The sequence below is a fragment of the Oncorhynchus mykiss genome, unplaced genomic scaffold (genome assembly GCF_013265735.2).
Source record: "Oncorhynchus mykiss isolate Arlee unplaced genomic scaffold, USDA_OmykA_1.1 un_scaffold_432, whole genome shotgun sequence".
Classification (NCBI taxonomy): Eukaryota; Metazoa; Chordata; class Actinopteri; order Salmoniformes; family Salmonidae; genus Oncorhynchus; species Oncorhynchus mykiss.
Window position 1 is genome coordinate 63,521 of NW_023493879.1, and position 17,132 is coordinate 80,652.

The 17,132-nt window shown below is 50.2% G+C and overlaps 4 protein-coding genes and 1 pseudogene across 4 annotated transcripts; all 5 read right to left on the bottom strand.

Annotated features, from left to right (window-relative positions):
• Positions 1-3,354: 3,354 nt before the first annotated feature.
• On the bottom strand, positions 3,355-3,849 carry LOC118956974 (histone H2A). The gene has a single exon (XM_036974268.1). It carries the CDS (start codon positions 3,801-3,803, stop codon positions 3,417-3,419), a length of 387 nt encoding a protein of 128 aa, XP_036830163.1. The 5' UTR covers positions 3,804-3,849; the 3' UTR covers positions 3,355-3,416.
• Positions 3,850-4,373: 524 nt separating this feature from the next.
• LOC118956973 (histone H1) lies at positions 4,374-5,216 on the bottom strand. The gene has a single exon (XM_036974267.1). It carries the CDS (start codon positions 5,067-5,069, stop codon positions 4,446-4,448), a length of 624 nt encoding a protein of 207 aa, XP_036830162.1. The 5' UTR covers positions 5,070-5,216; the 3' UTR covers positions 4,374-4,445.
• A 1,162-nt stretch (positions 5,217-6,378) lies between these two features.
• On the bottom strand, positions 6,379-6,861 carry LOC118956976 (histone H2B). Its single transcript, XM_036974269.1, has one exon. The coding sequence runs from the start codon at positions 6,805-6,807 to the stop codon at positions 6,433-6,435; it is 375 nt and encodes a 124-aa protein (XP_036830164.1). The 5' UTR covers positions 6,808-6,861; the 3' UTR covers positions 6,379-6,432.
• A 494-nt stretch (positions 6,862-7,355) lies between these two features.
• On the bottom strand, positions 7,356-8,297 carry LOC118956977 (histone H4). The gene has a single exon (XM_036974270.1). The coding sequence runs from the start codon at positions 7,726-7,728 to the stop codon at positions 7,417-7,419; it is 312 nt and encodes a 103-aa protein (XP_036830165.1). The 5' UTR covers positions 7,729-8,297; the 3' UTR covers positions 7,356-7,416.
• Positions 8,298-15,987: 7,690 nt separating this feature from the next.
• On the bottom strand, positions 15,988-17,028 carry LOC118956975 (annotated as a pseudogene).
• Between the last annotated feature and the right edge of the window lie 104 nt (positions 17,029-17,132).

The window sequence follows — 17,132 nt, forward strand, 5'->3', positions numbered from 1 at the left end:
CATGTGCAAAGTAGAAATAAAAATAATGGGGTGCAAAGGAGCAAAATAAATACATTCATTAAATACAGTAGGGAAAGAGGTAGTTGTTTGGCCTAAATTATAGGTGGGCTATGTACAGGTGCAGTAATCTGTGAGCTGCTCTGACAGTTGGTGCTTAAAGCTAGTGAGGGAGATAAGTGTTTCCAGTTTCAGAGATTTTTGTAGTTCGTTCCAGTCATTGGCAGCAGAGAACTGGAAGGAGAGGCGGCCAAAGAAAGAATTGGTTTTGGGGGTGACTAGAGAGATATACATACACCTGTTTAGCAGATGTCGGGAAATGCTTGTGTTACTAGCTCCAACAGCACAGTAAGATCTAACCATGTTCCAACATTCCACACAATACACCCAAATGCAATTGGAATACATCAATATATGGACGAGCAATGTCAGACCGTCCGTAGACTAACATACCTTACAATACAATACTTTATATATCCACATGACATGAGCTATGCAAACCACCTCCACGTTAGGAATGTGCCCAGTGATATCTAACAAAAACACACACCTCCGTGGAACCCACATGGCAAGACAGGAAGGAAGACATGCAGGAGTGCTCATGAAGAAGACCGGAATCATCTCCAATCAAGTGAACAATGTCAAAGGAATAGGGCAAGTCATATAGATAGGGAGGCATTTCACCGCCACCCGCTGGAGCACAAGTCATTTTGCCAACACTGGCTCATCATTCAAAGCCACATAGGGAGGGATCTTAACACCACCTGCTGGATCAGAAGTGCCACTCACAATGGCCACACAGACCATTTCTCCCTCAACCTGATGCAATTGTCACAACAAGTATGTGCTCAAAATCAAACATTAACTACAACAGATCATCAAATAGGCAAACACATGCTCATGTAGAGTACCTCAAATTATACAGTTACTTTGTCACCAAAGCTAATCTGTCATTCATCTACAAATACATGCTCTTCTAAAGCCACAATGCAATGTTCACATGGTACATTTCATTTCTTACAATCTATGTCACTATTACTTCATTTGACTGCTCTTAAATCATATTCACTTAACCCTTTTCTTCACCTGCTGATTTTCTGCTGCTTTTGTCTCTTGCAGATTTGGACGTCATGTGAATCTATGTTTCTCAAGTATCAAAAGAGAGTAAGTTACATTGACCTACTTTATGAAAAACGGAATGGTACTTTTCTCTCTAGCCTAGTGCACTCTTTATCTGTAAGCTCCCCTACTGGTGTAGGTAGCTAAAAAAAAAAAAGGTACAGATGCCAGTACCCCATGTAGCCTATAGAACTTGATCTCGACGACCACATTTTACACCAATGCACCCCGACAATCGGTTGGTGGTCGGGAATCAAGTGGATGATTCTGGGACCAATTACAGGATGAGGGGTGTACTGAACTGTGCCTATAGCATGTCAAAAATCCCTCCAACGGGAAATAGGCCTTGGCAAATGGCCAGGGGCGCTGTCTTTTTCAGCACCACGGAGCTCCGCTATTACATGTCTCATGAGTGAAGATGCAACAGCAGACAATTCCTGCTCTTTTGTCCTGAGATGACACACTTTAGCCGTGTCATTGCTGCATTTAACTGGCAGCCTGTATTTAGGGCCTTTACTTTGTCGTATCATTTGGTCAAGGGGTTTCGATTCCTCAGCAAATCTTCTTGGAAAAATGAACTAAATCCCACATCAGAAGTCGACTTCAAATCACGCCAAAGACACACGACTCTACTCTACTTTTTTTCGACCACCTTTCACTTGCGCCGGACAGAGATATATCATTTTACTTTCAATAGCTTAGTCAGTCGCATGAATTATGGGGTGCACACAGCTAACGTTGTAATGATCGGATCAAAACATGGATTTTTGGGGCCATCGAGGAATGTCACATGGGCCAGAAATCATTGAATGGCCATTTTCACAAAGGAATAGACAGACTCTAGCATGTTACATTCCAAGAGCAATTGGAATCGAAAAAACACAACGTGCCCCACTTGGGGACCCGAGGACCGAGTTTGGGAAACGCTGGCCTGAAGATCAAATACCAATAGGGAGCCACTATGACGTGCTCACACGCTGACAGTACCAGCGTTTAACCACTAGATGGCCTCCGTGCTCCACGGTAAACTTTTCCCATCTCATCAGCGGCACTTTCAAAGTCAGTTGTTCTTAGCTACATAGTGACCATTTTTGACACTTTTTGCCCTATATCATTACTATCACTCATTACTGCTAGTGTATTTTTCCCCTCTTCTACTCTAGGCATACATCTAATCACATATAAGAGAGCGTTATTGAAACGACTCAAGTCAGTTAAGAACCAACTCTTATTTACAATCACGGCCGGTGGTGATACAGCCTGGAATCGAACCACGGTCTGTAGTGACTCGAGAACAGGGAACATACACGGTGGGAAAGGGGCGTGTACAAATGGAACAATTGTGCCTTTTTGACTGAAATATGGAGGTGGCTCTTAAAAGAGCCTTTGGGGGATTTTGGAGATCAGGTCATCGTTTATGCGCGCTCTCCGCGAATACGACGGGCCAGCTGGATGTCCTTGGGCATGATGGTCACCCTCTTGGCGTGGATGGCGCACAGGTTGGTGTCCTCGAACAGGCCGACCAGGTAAGCCTCGCTTGCCTCCTGCAGGGCCATCACTGCGGAACTCTGGAAGCGCAGGTCGGTCTTAAAGTCCTGGGCAATTTCTCGCACCAGGCGCTGGAAAGGCAGTTTGCGGATCAGCAGCTCAGTGGACTTCTGGTAACGACGGATCTCTCTAAGAGCCACGGTGCCGGGCCTGTAACGGTGAGGCTTCTTCACGCCGCCGGTGGCCGGGGCGCTCTTGCGCGCAGCCTTGGTGGCGAGCTGCTTCCTGGGTGCTTTGCCACCGGTGGATTTGCGAGCGGTTTGCTTGGTTCTGGCCATGGCGCTAGCTAGCTTCCTTCTTTCACAGTCGGAGTATAGCCTCAAAATGCCTATGTGAAGTTTATAAAGCCGGCAGCGGCGTCTGCTCATTGGTCACCATCTCCGCACCGCCCTGATTGGCCCGTTGCGGAGGCCTCCTCCGCCGCCCATTGGACGGGAGGCTCGGCCTCTCCGTGCCGCCCCAAAATGCAACCCCCACCCTCGCCGAGGCGCGCTTGGGTCTTTTGTTAGGGCCGCGAGCAACGTTACACTTGACGCGCAATAATGCTCTCATTCTAGCCTACTAGTTGTTATCCTTCATTTAGGCCTCATGTGGGCACTTGATACGGTGCCGTCTATATGTGTGTGTATCTAACACGCCAAATAATTGGCCAGGCATAGAAAGGACACTTTGCGCTTTTGTTGAGCTAGGTGGTTGGCTCTTAAAAGAGCCTTTGGGGGTTGAGTAGTCAAGTTGCAGCCGCACCAGCGATTTTACTTGGCTTTGACGGCCTTCTCAGTCTTCTTGGGGAGCAGCACTGCCTGGATGTTGGGCAGAACACCACCCTGCGCGATGGTCACGCCGCCAAGCAGTTTGTTCAGCTCCTCGTCGTTACGGACTGCCAGCTGCAGGTGACGGGGGATGATACGAGTCTTCTTGTTGTCACGGGCAGCGTTTCCGGCCAACTCCAGGATCTCAGCAGTCAGGTACTCGAGCACTGCGGCCAGGTACACTGGTGCGCCAGCGCCCACACGCTCGGCGTAGTTGCCTTTACGCAGCAGCCTGTGCACACGGCCCACGGGGAACTGGAGCCCGGCACGGGATGAACGTGTCTTTGCCTTCGCCCTGGCCTTGCCTCCGGTTTTGCCTCTTCCGCTCATATTGGTAGCTTCAGTATGTCACAGAAAGTCTGAATGAGCCGCTGGCCACCTCGAGAGTCTTACTTATACCTCGCCACAAAAGCCATCGATTGGCCACCGGACCGGTGTGGCCTTATCCAATTGGAGTGAGGGAGGGACAGACAGACAGGCAGTCAGCCCTAAGCCCGCCCCCACCCACCCGCCCGCAGGCAGGCAGGCAGCAGAGTGACGAGGGCTAGGCTACTCTGTTTCCCTCCGACTTTTGTTACTTTTTCACGTTGGCGGGAGCGCCAAAGTGACAACTCAAATCACTGAAACATGTATCAATCAATTCGAGAGTGGCTCATAATACAAATGGCTGCTGTCCAACCCACTATAGTATGTATGCTTATTATTATCAGGATCAATGTGACATGCCAATTCTAACACATCACAACAATGTTGACTGGTGAGGGTGCTGCACTCTTGAGTGACAAATGTAAAGCCATTTAGCCACTCCAAAATGTGGTGCGTAAAAGTCATTCATTTCATTTCTTTTGCACCACGGGTAGGTAGGTGGAATGGAATGACATGCGCTTTTATGGAAAGAGGTGGGTGGCTCTTAAAAGAGCCTTTTGTGGTAACAACATGTGTCGAGTAGAAAGAACACTGTTTGTAATAGGTTTACTTCTTCTTGGGGGCTGCCTTCTTGGCCTTGGCCGCCTTGGGCTTGGCGGCTTTGGGCTTCGCTGCCTTGGTAGCCTTCTTGGGGCTCTTGGCCGCTTTCTTGGCCGCTGCGGCGGGCTTCTTCACCTTCTTTGGGCTCTTGGCGGCCTTTTTGGGTGTAGCGGGCTTCTTGGCCTTCTTGGGGGACTTCTTTGCGGCCACGGCCTTCTTGGCTGCTACCTTCTTGGGCTTCTTGGCGGCGGCGGGCTTCTTGGCGGCCACCTTCTTAGCTTTGGGGGCTGCGGCTTTCTTGGCGGGCTTCTTTGCCTCGACGGCCTTCTTGTTGAGCTTGAAGGAGCCGGAAGCACCGGTGCCCTTAGTCTGGACCAGGGTGCCCTTGGTGACGAGGCTCTTGACGGCGATCTTGACACGGGAGTTGTTCTTCTCCACGTCGTAGCCGCCTGCCGCCAGAGACTTCTTGAGCGCGGCCAGGGACACGCCGCTCCTCTCCTTGGAGGCGGACACCGCCTTGACGATGAGCTCGCCTACGCTGGGTCCCGCTTTCTTGGGCTTGGCTGCTGCCTTCTTCTTGGGTGCCTTGGCCGGCGCGGCGGCGGCGGGTGCTGGTGCGACTTCTGCCATGTCTGTCGTTCGGTCCGGTAAACACACACACTTACAACACTACGGTAGTCTGTGAGGAGGAGTACTTTGCTGTAGACGCTGCTCTGCGCTATTGAAGCTCCACACCGTGCAGGGGGCTGGCCTTAAACGCGACATGAGAACCATGTAGACTCAAGCCACCCAGCTCGGCTTCTCCGGGCTGGCCAAATGCTCTTTCACTTGTGTTTTCTGGTCGCCAATATCGGGCCAAAAGTCACCGACGGAGCCGCGTTTTTGGCCCAAAAGCGAACGGCCCAGCGAGCAGACTTGTGTCCGTTCAGAATAAAGTCATGTGGGCTGCAGAAGCCCCGTGCATTTTGCTGCGACTCGCTCAAAACCTCACCGTTCGACTGTCGGGTGGAGCGGTGCGCACTGCTTTTCCTGTGCTATTTGTCTCCTAAATGGCCTAAAAGTGCATCCGATTGCGAGCACCATTGATTGTGGAGTGAGCCGAGATGTCTGGCAAGGGAATCAAATGGTTTGGCGTCCCCTGATGTGCTCCTTGGTGTTTTAAAGGAGAGCTCTTTTGGGGACCTTAAAACACATGCACTTGTGAGGCCTGGCTGAGACTAGTTTCACGTTGTATTCGTCATGTGTCCAGGAGGCAAACGAGAAATAATACACTGTCCAACGACATGCTTACTTGCACTTTGTGTGTGTGTGTGTGATGTTTTATTAGTATGAGTTTATTAGTTGGATTTGGAGCCTGTGTGTTTTCTTGTGCTAGGTAGTCTCTCTCTCTGTCTGTGTGTCTCTTTCAAAAGCGTGTCAGAGAGAGAGAGAGAGAGAGAGAGAGAGAGATAGGCTTGTGGCCTTCTCGCAGTCCTTCCTCGCTTGACTCCGCAGCGTGACTCACTCGTGCCGGTCTTTGTGTCTGTGGGTCTTGGTGTCTGGCTGTGCGGCCGGCGCTATGGAGGCTGGCGCCCCATGTGCTTGTCCGCCCTGATATAGGCCTAGAGAGAGAGATTTGGAGCCTCTTCTTCTCTCTCCTCCTCCCTCTTGTACAGGTGTGTGTAAGGGATGTGAAACGGCTAGTTTCAATCGGTGACGTCACTTGCTCTGAGACTGTTGTTGATGATGTGTGCAGAGGGTCCCTGGTTCGGCCTAAAGTTATACTGTTACACAGGCTCCAGTCATCGGAGCACGAGTGGAATCCCACTCACTGTGTTATACTGCCATGCACACATTCCTACCCTGTTCATGTCAGCATCATTTATTCCCTCTCCCCCCTTTTTGACATGTCCTCCACACACACACACACATATATGGATTTGCTTTTTTCACTGACAGGTTGGGTGGCTCTTAAAAGAGCCTTTGGGTTACTACAGCACTCCAAATGGGCTGTTTACTTGGAGCTGGTGTACTTGGTCACGGCCTTGGTGCCCTCGGACACTGCGTGCTTGGCCAGCTCTCCGGGGAGCAGCAGGCGCACTGCGGTCTGGATCTCCCTGGAGGTGATGGTGGAACGCTTGTTGTAGTGGGCCAGGCGAGACGACTCTCCGGCGATACGCTCGAAGATGTCGTTCACGAACGAGTTCATGATTCCCATGGCCTTGGAGGAGATGCCGGTATCGGGGTGGACCTGCTTCAGGACTTTGTACACGTAAATGGCGTAGCTCTCCTTCCTCGACTTTCGGCGTTTCTTGCCGCCTTTCCCTGCGGTCTTGGTGACGGCTTTCTTGGAGCCCTTCTTGGGCGCGGACTTTGCTGGCTCGGGCATGATGCTGATGTCTCGCTGCTTCTCACAAACGAATGAGGGGGTGGAGAGCCCTTTCCCTCTTATGAAGACGAAGCTAAGCTAATTCGCCGGCCGTGGACACACCCCTGCTTTCTCATAGGCGCCCCTGCCATTTGCCCAGTGGAGCTGAGCGCGCATAAGAGCCTTCCACTCAGAGGCTTGCTTCCCTAACAAAGACCATAGCCTATGCTCTGTCACTGGTGGGGAATGGTGTGTTTCCAAAAAAGTCCTACAATGGCCAAAAATAAGGCTCCCCTTTTTGGTACTTGGTGGGGATTTCCCAGCCGTGGTGCCTTTATTTCGGGTGTCTCGTAATACGACTGTACGCAAAGCCTGCACTGAACATAGCCTCCCTCCTGTCATGAACACTCCCTCCCTGTCCACTCAAGAGTGGCTCATGGTTTAATACGACTGTAGGCAAAGCCTGCACTGAACATAGCCTCCTGTCACGAATACTCCCTCCCTGTCCACTCAAGAGTGGCTCATGGTTTCCTACGATAATGGATTTGACCCTTTTGAAGCGGATGTGGGTGGCTCTTAAAAGAGCCTTTGGGTTCAAGTCGGGATGTTGACGTTCCGAGAAGAGTGCGTTTAACCGCCGAAACCGTACAGGGTGCGTCCCTGGCGTTTCAGAGCGTAGACCACGTCCATGGCCGTAACGGTCTTCCTCTTGGCGTGCTCGGTGTAGGTGACGGCGTCACGGATCACGTTCTCAAGGAACACCTTCAGGACACCGCGGGTCTCCTCGTAGATCAGCCCGGAGATACGCTTCACGCCGCCACGGCGAGCCAGACGGCGAATGGCGGGCTTGGTGATTCCCTGGATGTTATCGCGGAGAACCTTACGGTGACGCTTAGCGCCTCCTTTTCCGAGTCCCTTGCCGCCTTTACCTCTTCCAGACATCGTGTGTTCGCTAGCTGAGTTCAAGTGAATTAATGACGTAATTTTCGGTGCTCGGGTGCTCTTATTATCTGCGTTTGGTGGACCTGATTGAAGCCAGTGGCACAGAAAGCGCGCGCTTTTGCCTGGCCTCTGCTGCAAAGGGGAGGGCAGGGCGTTCGTTCTAGGGAACAATGGAGGAAGAAGAAATCAAAGCTACTTACTTACATGCGCGGGAAACACACTCAAATACTGAGCTATGTTGAACACAAGGCCCAACTGTGATGTCCCACTCTTCACATTGATTGGTGTTGTTCTACTTGTTGTTGTTGTTGCACCTGATTCAACTCTTTCAATCAGCTGTGCCTCTCCAGGGCTACCACAAAAAATGGCTACTCTACCCCTGCCTGGAGTTGGGAAACACTGAACTAGTAGGATTCAACCCACTGCAGTTGCCAGTCACACCTAATAGAGATAGGCGTTAAAACCTCAAATAGTGTCACAAGTACAAAGGAGAAACAAAGTGCAACATACGGGAAACAAATACACAAGGAATGCCACAAACCCTATAAGGGGTCCGTAATGTCACCTCAGCAGTCATGTAGCTCTTGAAGGCCATGTAATAACGTCATTCTTCTTTTTCTTCCCTAGACAGGATCCAGGTGGCCATGGGAAGGGTGGTGATACCTCTGCAAGCTGAAACGCAGTAAAACATTCCTCAGACACCCACCCAACACACACACAATAAAGGGATCATTTTCCTATGCGTACAGAGGTGATAGGGATGTGCAAATATTGTATGGTACTTTTTTCAAAAAACAATAACATAGCCTTATATTACGGAAATAGTGGTATGAGGTGGATCCTTTATAGGCCAGAGAGCCTCAGCTGTTGCATTGAATGATCTCAACAGGTCATTTCAAAGGGGACAAATGAGGCCCAAGGGCACATACTGGCGATTGACCAATCGGTGCAGTTGATTCACATCTCAGATGTGACTAGGTATCATCTTACAACTTATTGTTGCCATAATTGTCTCTTACGTGCACTTAGTGGCTGCCGGCCCTCGGTTTAGTACATCGAGCAACAGAGGTTGCCTTTTAGGAGAATGACTGACAAGCGTTCAACTAGCTGGGATGCAGCTAGTGTCATCAAAGCACTTTGTCATAGCAAGTTAGAAGAAATAGGTTAAGGTTACGAAAAGGCTTAGGCTTACCCCAAATGTCACGTCCGTTCGTAGCTGTACTCCGTGTAGGCACAACAAGTCATCACACAGAGAGCACACTTGAAGCACAACTGCACTGCCTGGAAGGCCGCAACGGACTGAATTGGAATCCCTCAAACAGCACGCTAACTACATTCCGCTTTATGATGTCACAGTCAGCCCCTCGGAACACTGGTCCTCAACAATCTCAAACACCTTGGATACCCAAGCAACATTCTCGAATCACTCACATTCACAAATCAACCAGGGCGAAGAAGGCTGCCAGGAATTGAATGCTGAAAAGCTAACCTCCTTCACAGAGCAACATCATAGGACTGGGAGTTTGTGTTCAACAGCTTGCGTTCCCCTATTATCAAGGGCTTAGTTCCTCTATAGGCTACAGTGCAGATACTTCACATGCAGAGTACAACAACAAATAACAGAGGGCCTGTTACCACACCCTATAGGCTAGGAGTTGAACTTGGACCACAATGACATTGGTAGTAATTAGCCTGCAGCATAAATGACAGCTCCCTAACGGGGACATAAAGTGGAAATGGAAGTGCGACACATAGAGGAAAAGTCCTAATCCTAATCAAATAGACACATTTTTTAAATTTTTATTTTTATTTATTTCACCAGGTAGGCAAGTTGAGAACAAGTTCTCATTTACAATTGCGACCTGGCCAAGATTAAGCAAAGCAGTTCGACACATACAACGACACAGACTTACACATGGAGTAAAACAAACATACAGTCAATAATACAGTATAAACAAGTCTATATACGATGTGAGCAAATGAGGTGAGATAAGGGAGGTAAAGGCAAAAAAAGCCCATGGTGGCAAAGTAAATACAATATAGCAAGTAAAACACTGGAATGGTACATTTGCAATGGAAGACATGTGCAAAGTAGAAATAAAAATAATGGGGTGCAAAGGAGCAAAATAAATAAATCATTAAATACAGTAGGGAAAGAGGTAGTTGTTTGGCCTAAATTATAGGTGGGCTATGTACAGGTGCAGTAATCTGTGAGCTGCTCTGACAGGTTGGTGCTTAAAGCTAGTGAGGGAGATAAGTGTTTCCAGTTTCAGAGATTTTTGTAGTTCGTTCCAGTCATTGGCAGCAGAGAACTGGAAGGAGAGGCGGCCAAAGAAAGAATTGGTTTTGGGGTGTGACTAGAGAGATATACATACACCTGTTTAGCAGATGTCGGGAAATGCTTGTGTTACTAGCTCCAACAGCACAGTAAGATTCTAACCATGTTCCAACATTCCACACAATACACCCAAATGCAATTGGAATACATCAATATATGGACGAGCAATGTCAGACCGTCCGTAGACTAACATACCTTACAATACAATACTTTATATATCCACATGACATGAGCTATGCAAACCACCTCCACGTTAGGAATGTGCCCAGTGATATCTAACAAAAACACACACCTCCGTGGAACCCACATGGCAAGACAGGAAGGAAGACATGCAGGAGTGCTCATGAAGAAGACCGGAATCATCTCCAATCAAAGTGAACAATGTCAAAGGAATAGGGCAAGTCATATAGATAGGGAGGCATTTCACCGCCACCCGCTGGACCACAAGTCATTTGCCAACACTGGCTCATCATTCAAAGCCACATAGGGAGGGATCTTAACACCACCTGCTGGATCAGAAGTTGCCACTCACAATGGCCACACAGACCATTTCTCCCTCAACCTGATGCAATTGTCACAACAAGTATGTGCTCAAAATCAAACATTAACTACAACAGATCATCAAATAGGCAAACACATGCTCATGTAGAGTACCTCAAATTATACAGTTACTTTGTCACCAAAGCTAATCTGTCATTCATCTACAAATACATGCTCTTCTAAAGCCACAATGCAATGTTCACATGGTACATTTCATTTCTTACAATCTATGTCACTATTACTTCATTTGACTGCTCTTAAATCATATTCACTTAACCCTTTTCTCACCTGCTGATTTCTGCTGCTTTTGTCTCTTGCAGATTTGGACGTCATGTGAATCTATGTTTCTCAAGTATCAAAAGAGAGTAAGTTACATTGACCTACTTTATGAAAAACGGAATGGTACTTTTCTCTCTAGCCTAGTGCACTCTTTATCTGTAAGCTCCCTACTGGTTGTAGGTTAGCTAAAAAAAAAAAGGTACAGATGCCAGTACCCCATGTAGCCTATAGAACTTGATCTCGACGACCACATTTTTACACCAATGCACCCCGACAATCGGTTGGTGGTCGGGAATCAAGTGGATGATTCTGGGACCAATTTACAGGATGAGGGGTGTACTGAACTGTGCCTATAGCATGTCAAAAATCCCTCCAACGGGAAATAGGCCTTGGCAAATGGCCAGGGGCGCTGTCTTTTTCAGCACCACGGAGCTCCGCTATTACCTGTCTCATGAGTGAAGATGCAACAGCAGACAATTCCTGCTCTTTTGTCCTGAGATGACACACTTTAGCCGTGTCATTGCTGCATTTAACTGGCAGCCTGTATTTAGGGCCTTTACTTTGTCGTATCATTTGGTCAAGGGGTTTCGATTCCTCAGCAAATCTTCTTGGAAAAATGAACTAAATCCCACATCAGAAGTCGACTTCAAATCACGCCAAAGACACACGACTCTACTCTACTTTTTTTCGACCACCTTTCACTTGCGCCGGACAGAGATATATCATTTTACTTTCAATAGCTTAGTCAGTCGCATGAATTATGGGGTGCACACAGCTAACGTTGTAATGATCGGATCAAAACATGGATTTTTGGGGCCATCGAGGAATGTCACATGGGCCAGAAATCATTGAATGGCCATTTTCACAAAGGAATAGACAGACTCTAGCATGTTACATTCCAAGAGCAATTGGAATCGAAAAAACACAACGTGCCCCACTTGGGGACCCGAGGACCGAGTTTGGGAAACGCTGGCCTGAAGATCAAATACCAATAGGGAGCCACTATGACGTGCTCACACGCTGACAGTACCAGCGTTTAACCACTAGATGGCCTCCGTGCTCCACGGTAAACTTTTCCCATCTCATCAGCGGCACTTTCAAAGTCAGTTGTTCTTAGCTACATAGTGACCATTTTTGACACTTTTTGCCCTATATCATTACTATCACTCATTACTGCTAGTGTATTTTTCCCCTCTTCTACTCTAGGCATACATCTAATCACATATAAGAGAGCGTTATTGAAACGACTCAAGTCAGTTAAGAACCAACTCTTATTTACAATCACGGCCGGTGGTGATACAGCCTGGAATCGAACCACGGTCTGTAGTGACTCGAGAACAGGGAACATACACGGTGGGAAAGGGGCGTGTACAAATGGAACAATTGTGCCTTTTTGACTGAAATATGGAGGTGGCTCTTAAAAGAGCCTTTGGGGGATTTTGGAGATCAGGTCATCGTTTATGCGCGCTCTCCGCGAATACGACGGGCCAGCTGGATGTCCTTGGGCATGATGGTCACCCTCTTGGCGTGGATGGCGCACAGGTTGGTGTCCTCGAACAGGCCGACCAGGTAAGCCTCGCTTGCCTCCTGCAGGGCCATCACTGCGGAACTCTGGAAGCGCAGGTCGGTCTTAAAGTCCTGGGCAATTTCTCGCACCAGGCGCTGGAAAGGCAGTTTGCGGATCAGCAGCTCAGTGGACTTCTGGTAACGACGGATCTCTCTAAGAGCCACGGTGCCGGGCCTGTAACGGTGAGGCTCTTCACGCCGCCGGTGGCCGGGGCGCTCTTGCGCGCAGCCTTGGTGGCGAGCTGCTTCCTGGGTGCTTTGCCACCGGTGGATTTGCGAGCGGTTTGCTTGGTTCTGGCCATGGCGCTAGCTAGCTTCCTTCTTTCACAGTCGGAGTATAGCCTCAAAATGCCTATGTGAAGTTTATAAAGCCGGCAGCGGCGTCTGCTCATTGGTCACCATCTCCGCACCGCCCTGATTGGCCCGTTGCGGAGGCCTCCTCCGCCGCCCATTGGACGGGAGGCTCGGCCTCTCCGTGCCGCCCCAAAATGCAACCCCACCCTCGCCGAGGCGCGCTTGGGTCTTTTGTTAGGGCCGCGAGCAACGTTACACTTGACGCGCAATAATGCTCTCATTCTAGCCTACTAGTTGTTATCCTTCATTTAGGCCTCATGTGGGCACTTGATACGGTGCCGTCTATATGTGTGTGTATCTAACACGCCAAATAATTGGCCAGGCATAGAAAGGACACTTTGCGCTTTTGTTGAGCTAGGTGGTTGGCTCTTAAAAGAGCCTTTGGGGGTTTGAGTAGTCAAGTTGCAGCCGCACCAGCGATTTTACTTGGCTTTGACGGCCTTCTCAGTCTTCTTGGGGAGCAGCACTGCCTGGATGTTGGGCAGAACACCACCCTGCGCGATGGTCACGCCGCCAAGCAGTTTGTTCAGCTCCTCGTCGTTACGGACTGCCAGCTGCAGGTGACGGGGATGATACGAGTCTTCTTGTTGTCACGGGCAGCGTTTCCGGCCAACTCCAGGATCTCAGCAGTCAGGTACTCGAGCACTGCGGCCAGGTACACTGGTGCGCCAGCGCCCACACGCTCGGCGTAGTTGCCTTTACGCAGCAGCCTGTGCACACGGCCCACGGGGAACTGGAGCCCGGCACGGGATGAACGTGTCTTTGCCTTCGCCCTGGCCTTGCCTCCGGTTTTTGCCTCTTCCGCTCATATTGGTAGCTTCAGTATGTCACAGAAAGTCTGAATGAGCCGCTGGCCACCTCGAGAGTCTTACTTATACCTCGCCACAAAAGCCATCGATTGGCCACCGGACCGGTGTGGCCTTATCCAATTGGAGTGAGGGAGGGACAGACAGACAGGCAGTCAGCCCTAAGCCCGCCCCCACCCACCCGCCCGCAGGCAGGCAGGCAGCAGAGTGACAAGGGCTAGGCTACTCTGTTTCCCTCCGACTTTTGTTACTTTTTCACGTTGGCGGGAGCGCCAAAGTGACAACTCAAATCACTGAAACATGTATCAATCAATTCGAGAGTGGCTCATAATACAAATGGCTGCTGTCCAACCCACTATAGTATGTATGCTTATTATTATCAGGATCAATGTGACATGCCAATTCTAACACATCACAACAATGTTGACTGGTGAGGGTGCTGCACTCTTGAGTGACAAATGTAAAGCCATTTAGCCACTCCAAAATGTGGTGCGTAAAAGTCATTCATTTCATTTCTTTTGCACCACGGGTAGGTAGGTGGAATGGAATGACATGCGCTTTTATGGAAAGAGGTGGGTGGCTCTTAAAAGAGCCTTTTGTGGTAACAACATGTGTCGAGTAGAAAGAACACTGTTTGTAATAGGTTTACTTCTTCTTGGGGGCTGCCTTCTTGGCCTTGGCCGCCTTGGGCTTGGCGGCTTTGGGCTTCGCTGCCTTGGTAGCCTTCTTGGGCTCTTGGCCGCTTTCTTGGCCGCTGCGGCGGGCTTCTTCACCTTCTTTGGGCTCCTTGGCGGCCTTTTTGGGTGTAGCGGGCTTCTTGGCCTTCTTGGGGACTTCTTTGCGGCCACGGCCTTCTTGGCTGCTACCTTCTTGGGCTTCTTGGCGGCGGCGGGCTTCTTGGCGGCCACCTTCTTAGCTTTGGGGGCTGCGGCTTTCTTGGCGGGCTTCTTTGCCTCGACGGCCTTCTTGTTGAGCTTGAAGGAGCCGGAAGCACCGGTGCCCTTAGTCTGGACCAGGGTGCCCTTGGTGACGAGGCTCTTGACGGCGATCTTGACACGGGAGTTGTTCTTCTCCACGTCGTAGCCGCCTGCCGCCAGAGACTTCTTGAGCGCGGCCAGGGACACGCCGCTCCTCTCCTTGGAGGCGGACACCGCCTTGACGATGAGCTCGCCTACGCTGGGTCCCGCTTTCTTGGGCTTGGCTGCTGCCTTCTTCTTGGGTGCCTTGGCCGGCGCGGCGGCGGCGGGTGCTGGTGCGACTTCTGCCATGTCTGTCGTTCGGTCCGGTAAACACACACACTTACAACACTACGGTAGTCTGTGAGGAGGAGTACTTTGCTGTAGACGCTGCTCTGCGCTATTGAAGCTCCACACCGTGCAGGGGGCTGGCCTTAAACGCGACATGAGAACCATGTAGACTCAAGCCACCAGCTCGGCTTCTCCGGGCTGGCCAAATGCTCTTTCACTTGTGTTTTCTGGTCGCCAATATCGGGCCAAAAGTCACCGACGGAGCCGCGTTTTTGGCCCAAAAGCGAACGGCCCAGCGAGCAGACTTGTGTCCGTTCAGAATAAAGTCATGTGGGCTGCAGAAGCCCCGTGCATTTTGCTGCGACTCGCTCAAAACCTCACCGTTCGACTGTCGGGTTGGAGCGGTGCGCACTGCTTTTCCTGTGCTATTTGTCTCCTAAATGGCCTAAAAGTGCATCCGATTGCGAGCACCATTGATTGTGGAGTGAGCCGAGATGTCTGGCAAGGGAATCAAATGGTTTGGCGTCCCCTGATGTGCTCCTTGGTGTTTTAAAGGAGAGCTCTTTTGGGGACCTTAAAACACATGCACTTGTGAGGCCTGGCTGAGACTAGTTCACGTTGTATTCGTCATGTGTCCAGGAGGCAAACGAGAAATAATACACTGTCCAACGACATGCTTACTTGCACTTTGTGTGTGTGTGTGTGATGTTTTATTAGTATGAGTTTATTAGTTGGATTTGGAGCCTGTGTGTTTTCTTGTGCTAGGTAGTCTCTCTCTCTGTCTGTGTGTCTCTTTCAAAAGCGTGTCAGAGAGAGAGAGAGAGAGAGAGAGAGATAGGCTTGTGGCCTTCTCGCAGTCCTTCCTCGCTTGACTCCGCAGCGTGACTCACTCGTGCCGGTCTTTGTGTCTGTGGGTCTTGGTGTCTGGCTGTGCGGACGGCGCTATGGAGGCTGGCGCCCCATGTGCTTGTCCGCCCTGATATAGGCCTAGAGAGAGAGAGATTTGAGCCTCTCTTCTCTCTCCTCCTCCCTCTTGTACAGGTGTGTGTAAGGGATGTGAAACGGCTAGTTTCAATCGGTGACGTCACTTGCTCTGAGACTGTTGTTGATGATGTGTGCAGAGGGGTCCCTGGTTCGGCCTAAAGTTATACTGTTACACAGGCTCCGGTCATCGGAGCACGAGTGGAATCCCACTCACTGTGTTATACTGCCATGCACACATTCCTACCCTGTTCATGTCAGCATCATTTATTCCCTCTCCCCCCTTTTTGACATGTCCTCCACACACACACACACACATATTGGATTTGCTTTTTTCACTGACAGGTTGGGTGGCTCTTAAAAGAGCCTCTTGGGTTACTACAGCACTCCAAATGGGCTGTTTACTTGGAGCTGGTGTACTTGGTCACGGCCTTGGTGCCCTCGGACACTGCGTGCTTGGCCAGCTCTCCGGGGAGCAGCAGGCCGCACTGCGGTCTGGATCTCCCTGGAGGTGATGGTGGAACGCTTGTTGTAGTGGGCCAGGCGAGACGACTCTCCGGCGATACGCTCGAAGATGTCGTTCACGAACGAGTTCATGATTCCCATGGCCTTGGAGGAGATGCCGGTATCGGGGTGGACCTGCTTCAGGACTTTGTACACGTAAATGGCGTAGCTCTCCTTCCTCGACTTTCGGCGTTTCTTGCCGCCTTTCCCCTGCGGTCTTGGTGACGGCTTTCTTGGAGCCCTTCTTGGGCGCGGACTTTGCTGGCTCGGGCATGATGCTGATGTCTCGCTGCTTCTCACAAACGAATGAGGGGGTGGAGAGCCCTTTCCCTCTTATGAAGACGAAGCTAAGCTAATTCGCCGGCCGTGGACACACCCCTGCTTTCTCATAGGCGCCCCTGCCATTTGCCCAGTGGAGCTGAGCGCGCATAAGAGCCTTCCACTCAGAGGCTTGCTTCCCTAACAAAGACCATAGCCTATGCTCTGTCACTGGTGGGGAATGGTGTGTTTCCAAAAAACGTCCTACAATGGCCAAAAATAAGGCTCCCCTTTTTGGTACTTGGTGGGGATTTCCCAGCCGTGGTGCCTTTATTTCGGGTGTCTCGTAATACGACTGTACGCAAAGCCTGCACTGAACATAGCCTCCCTCCTGTCATGAACACTCCCTCCCTGTCCACTCAAGAGTGGCTCATGGTTTAATACGACTGTAGGCAAAGCCTGCACTGAACATAGCCTCCTGTCACGAATACTCCCTCCCCTGTCCACTCAAGAGTGGCTCATGGTTTCCTA

Bases quoted from the DNA above. Each gene is read 5' to 3' on its own strand.
- LOC118956974 (XM_036974268.1), bottom strand. From the start codon at position 3,803: ATGAGCGGAAGAGGCAAAACCGGAGGCAAGGCCAGGGCGAAGGCAAAG.
- LOC118956973 (XM_036974267.1), bottom strand. From the start codon at position 5,069: ATGGCAGAAGTCGCACCAGCACCCGCCGCCGCCGCGCCGGCCAAGGCA.
- LOC118956976 (XM_036974269.1), bottom strand. From the start codon at position 6,807: ATGCCCGAGCCAGCAAAGTCCGCGCCCAAGAAGGGCTCCAAGAAAGCC.
- LOC118956977 (XM_036974270.1), bottom strand. From the start codon at position 7,728: ATGTCTGGAAGAGGTAAAGGCGGCAAGGGACTCGGAAAAGGAGGCGCT.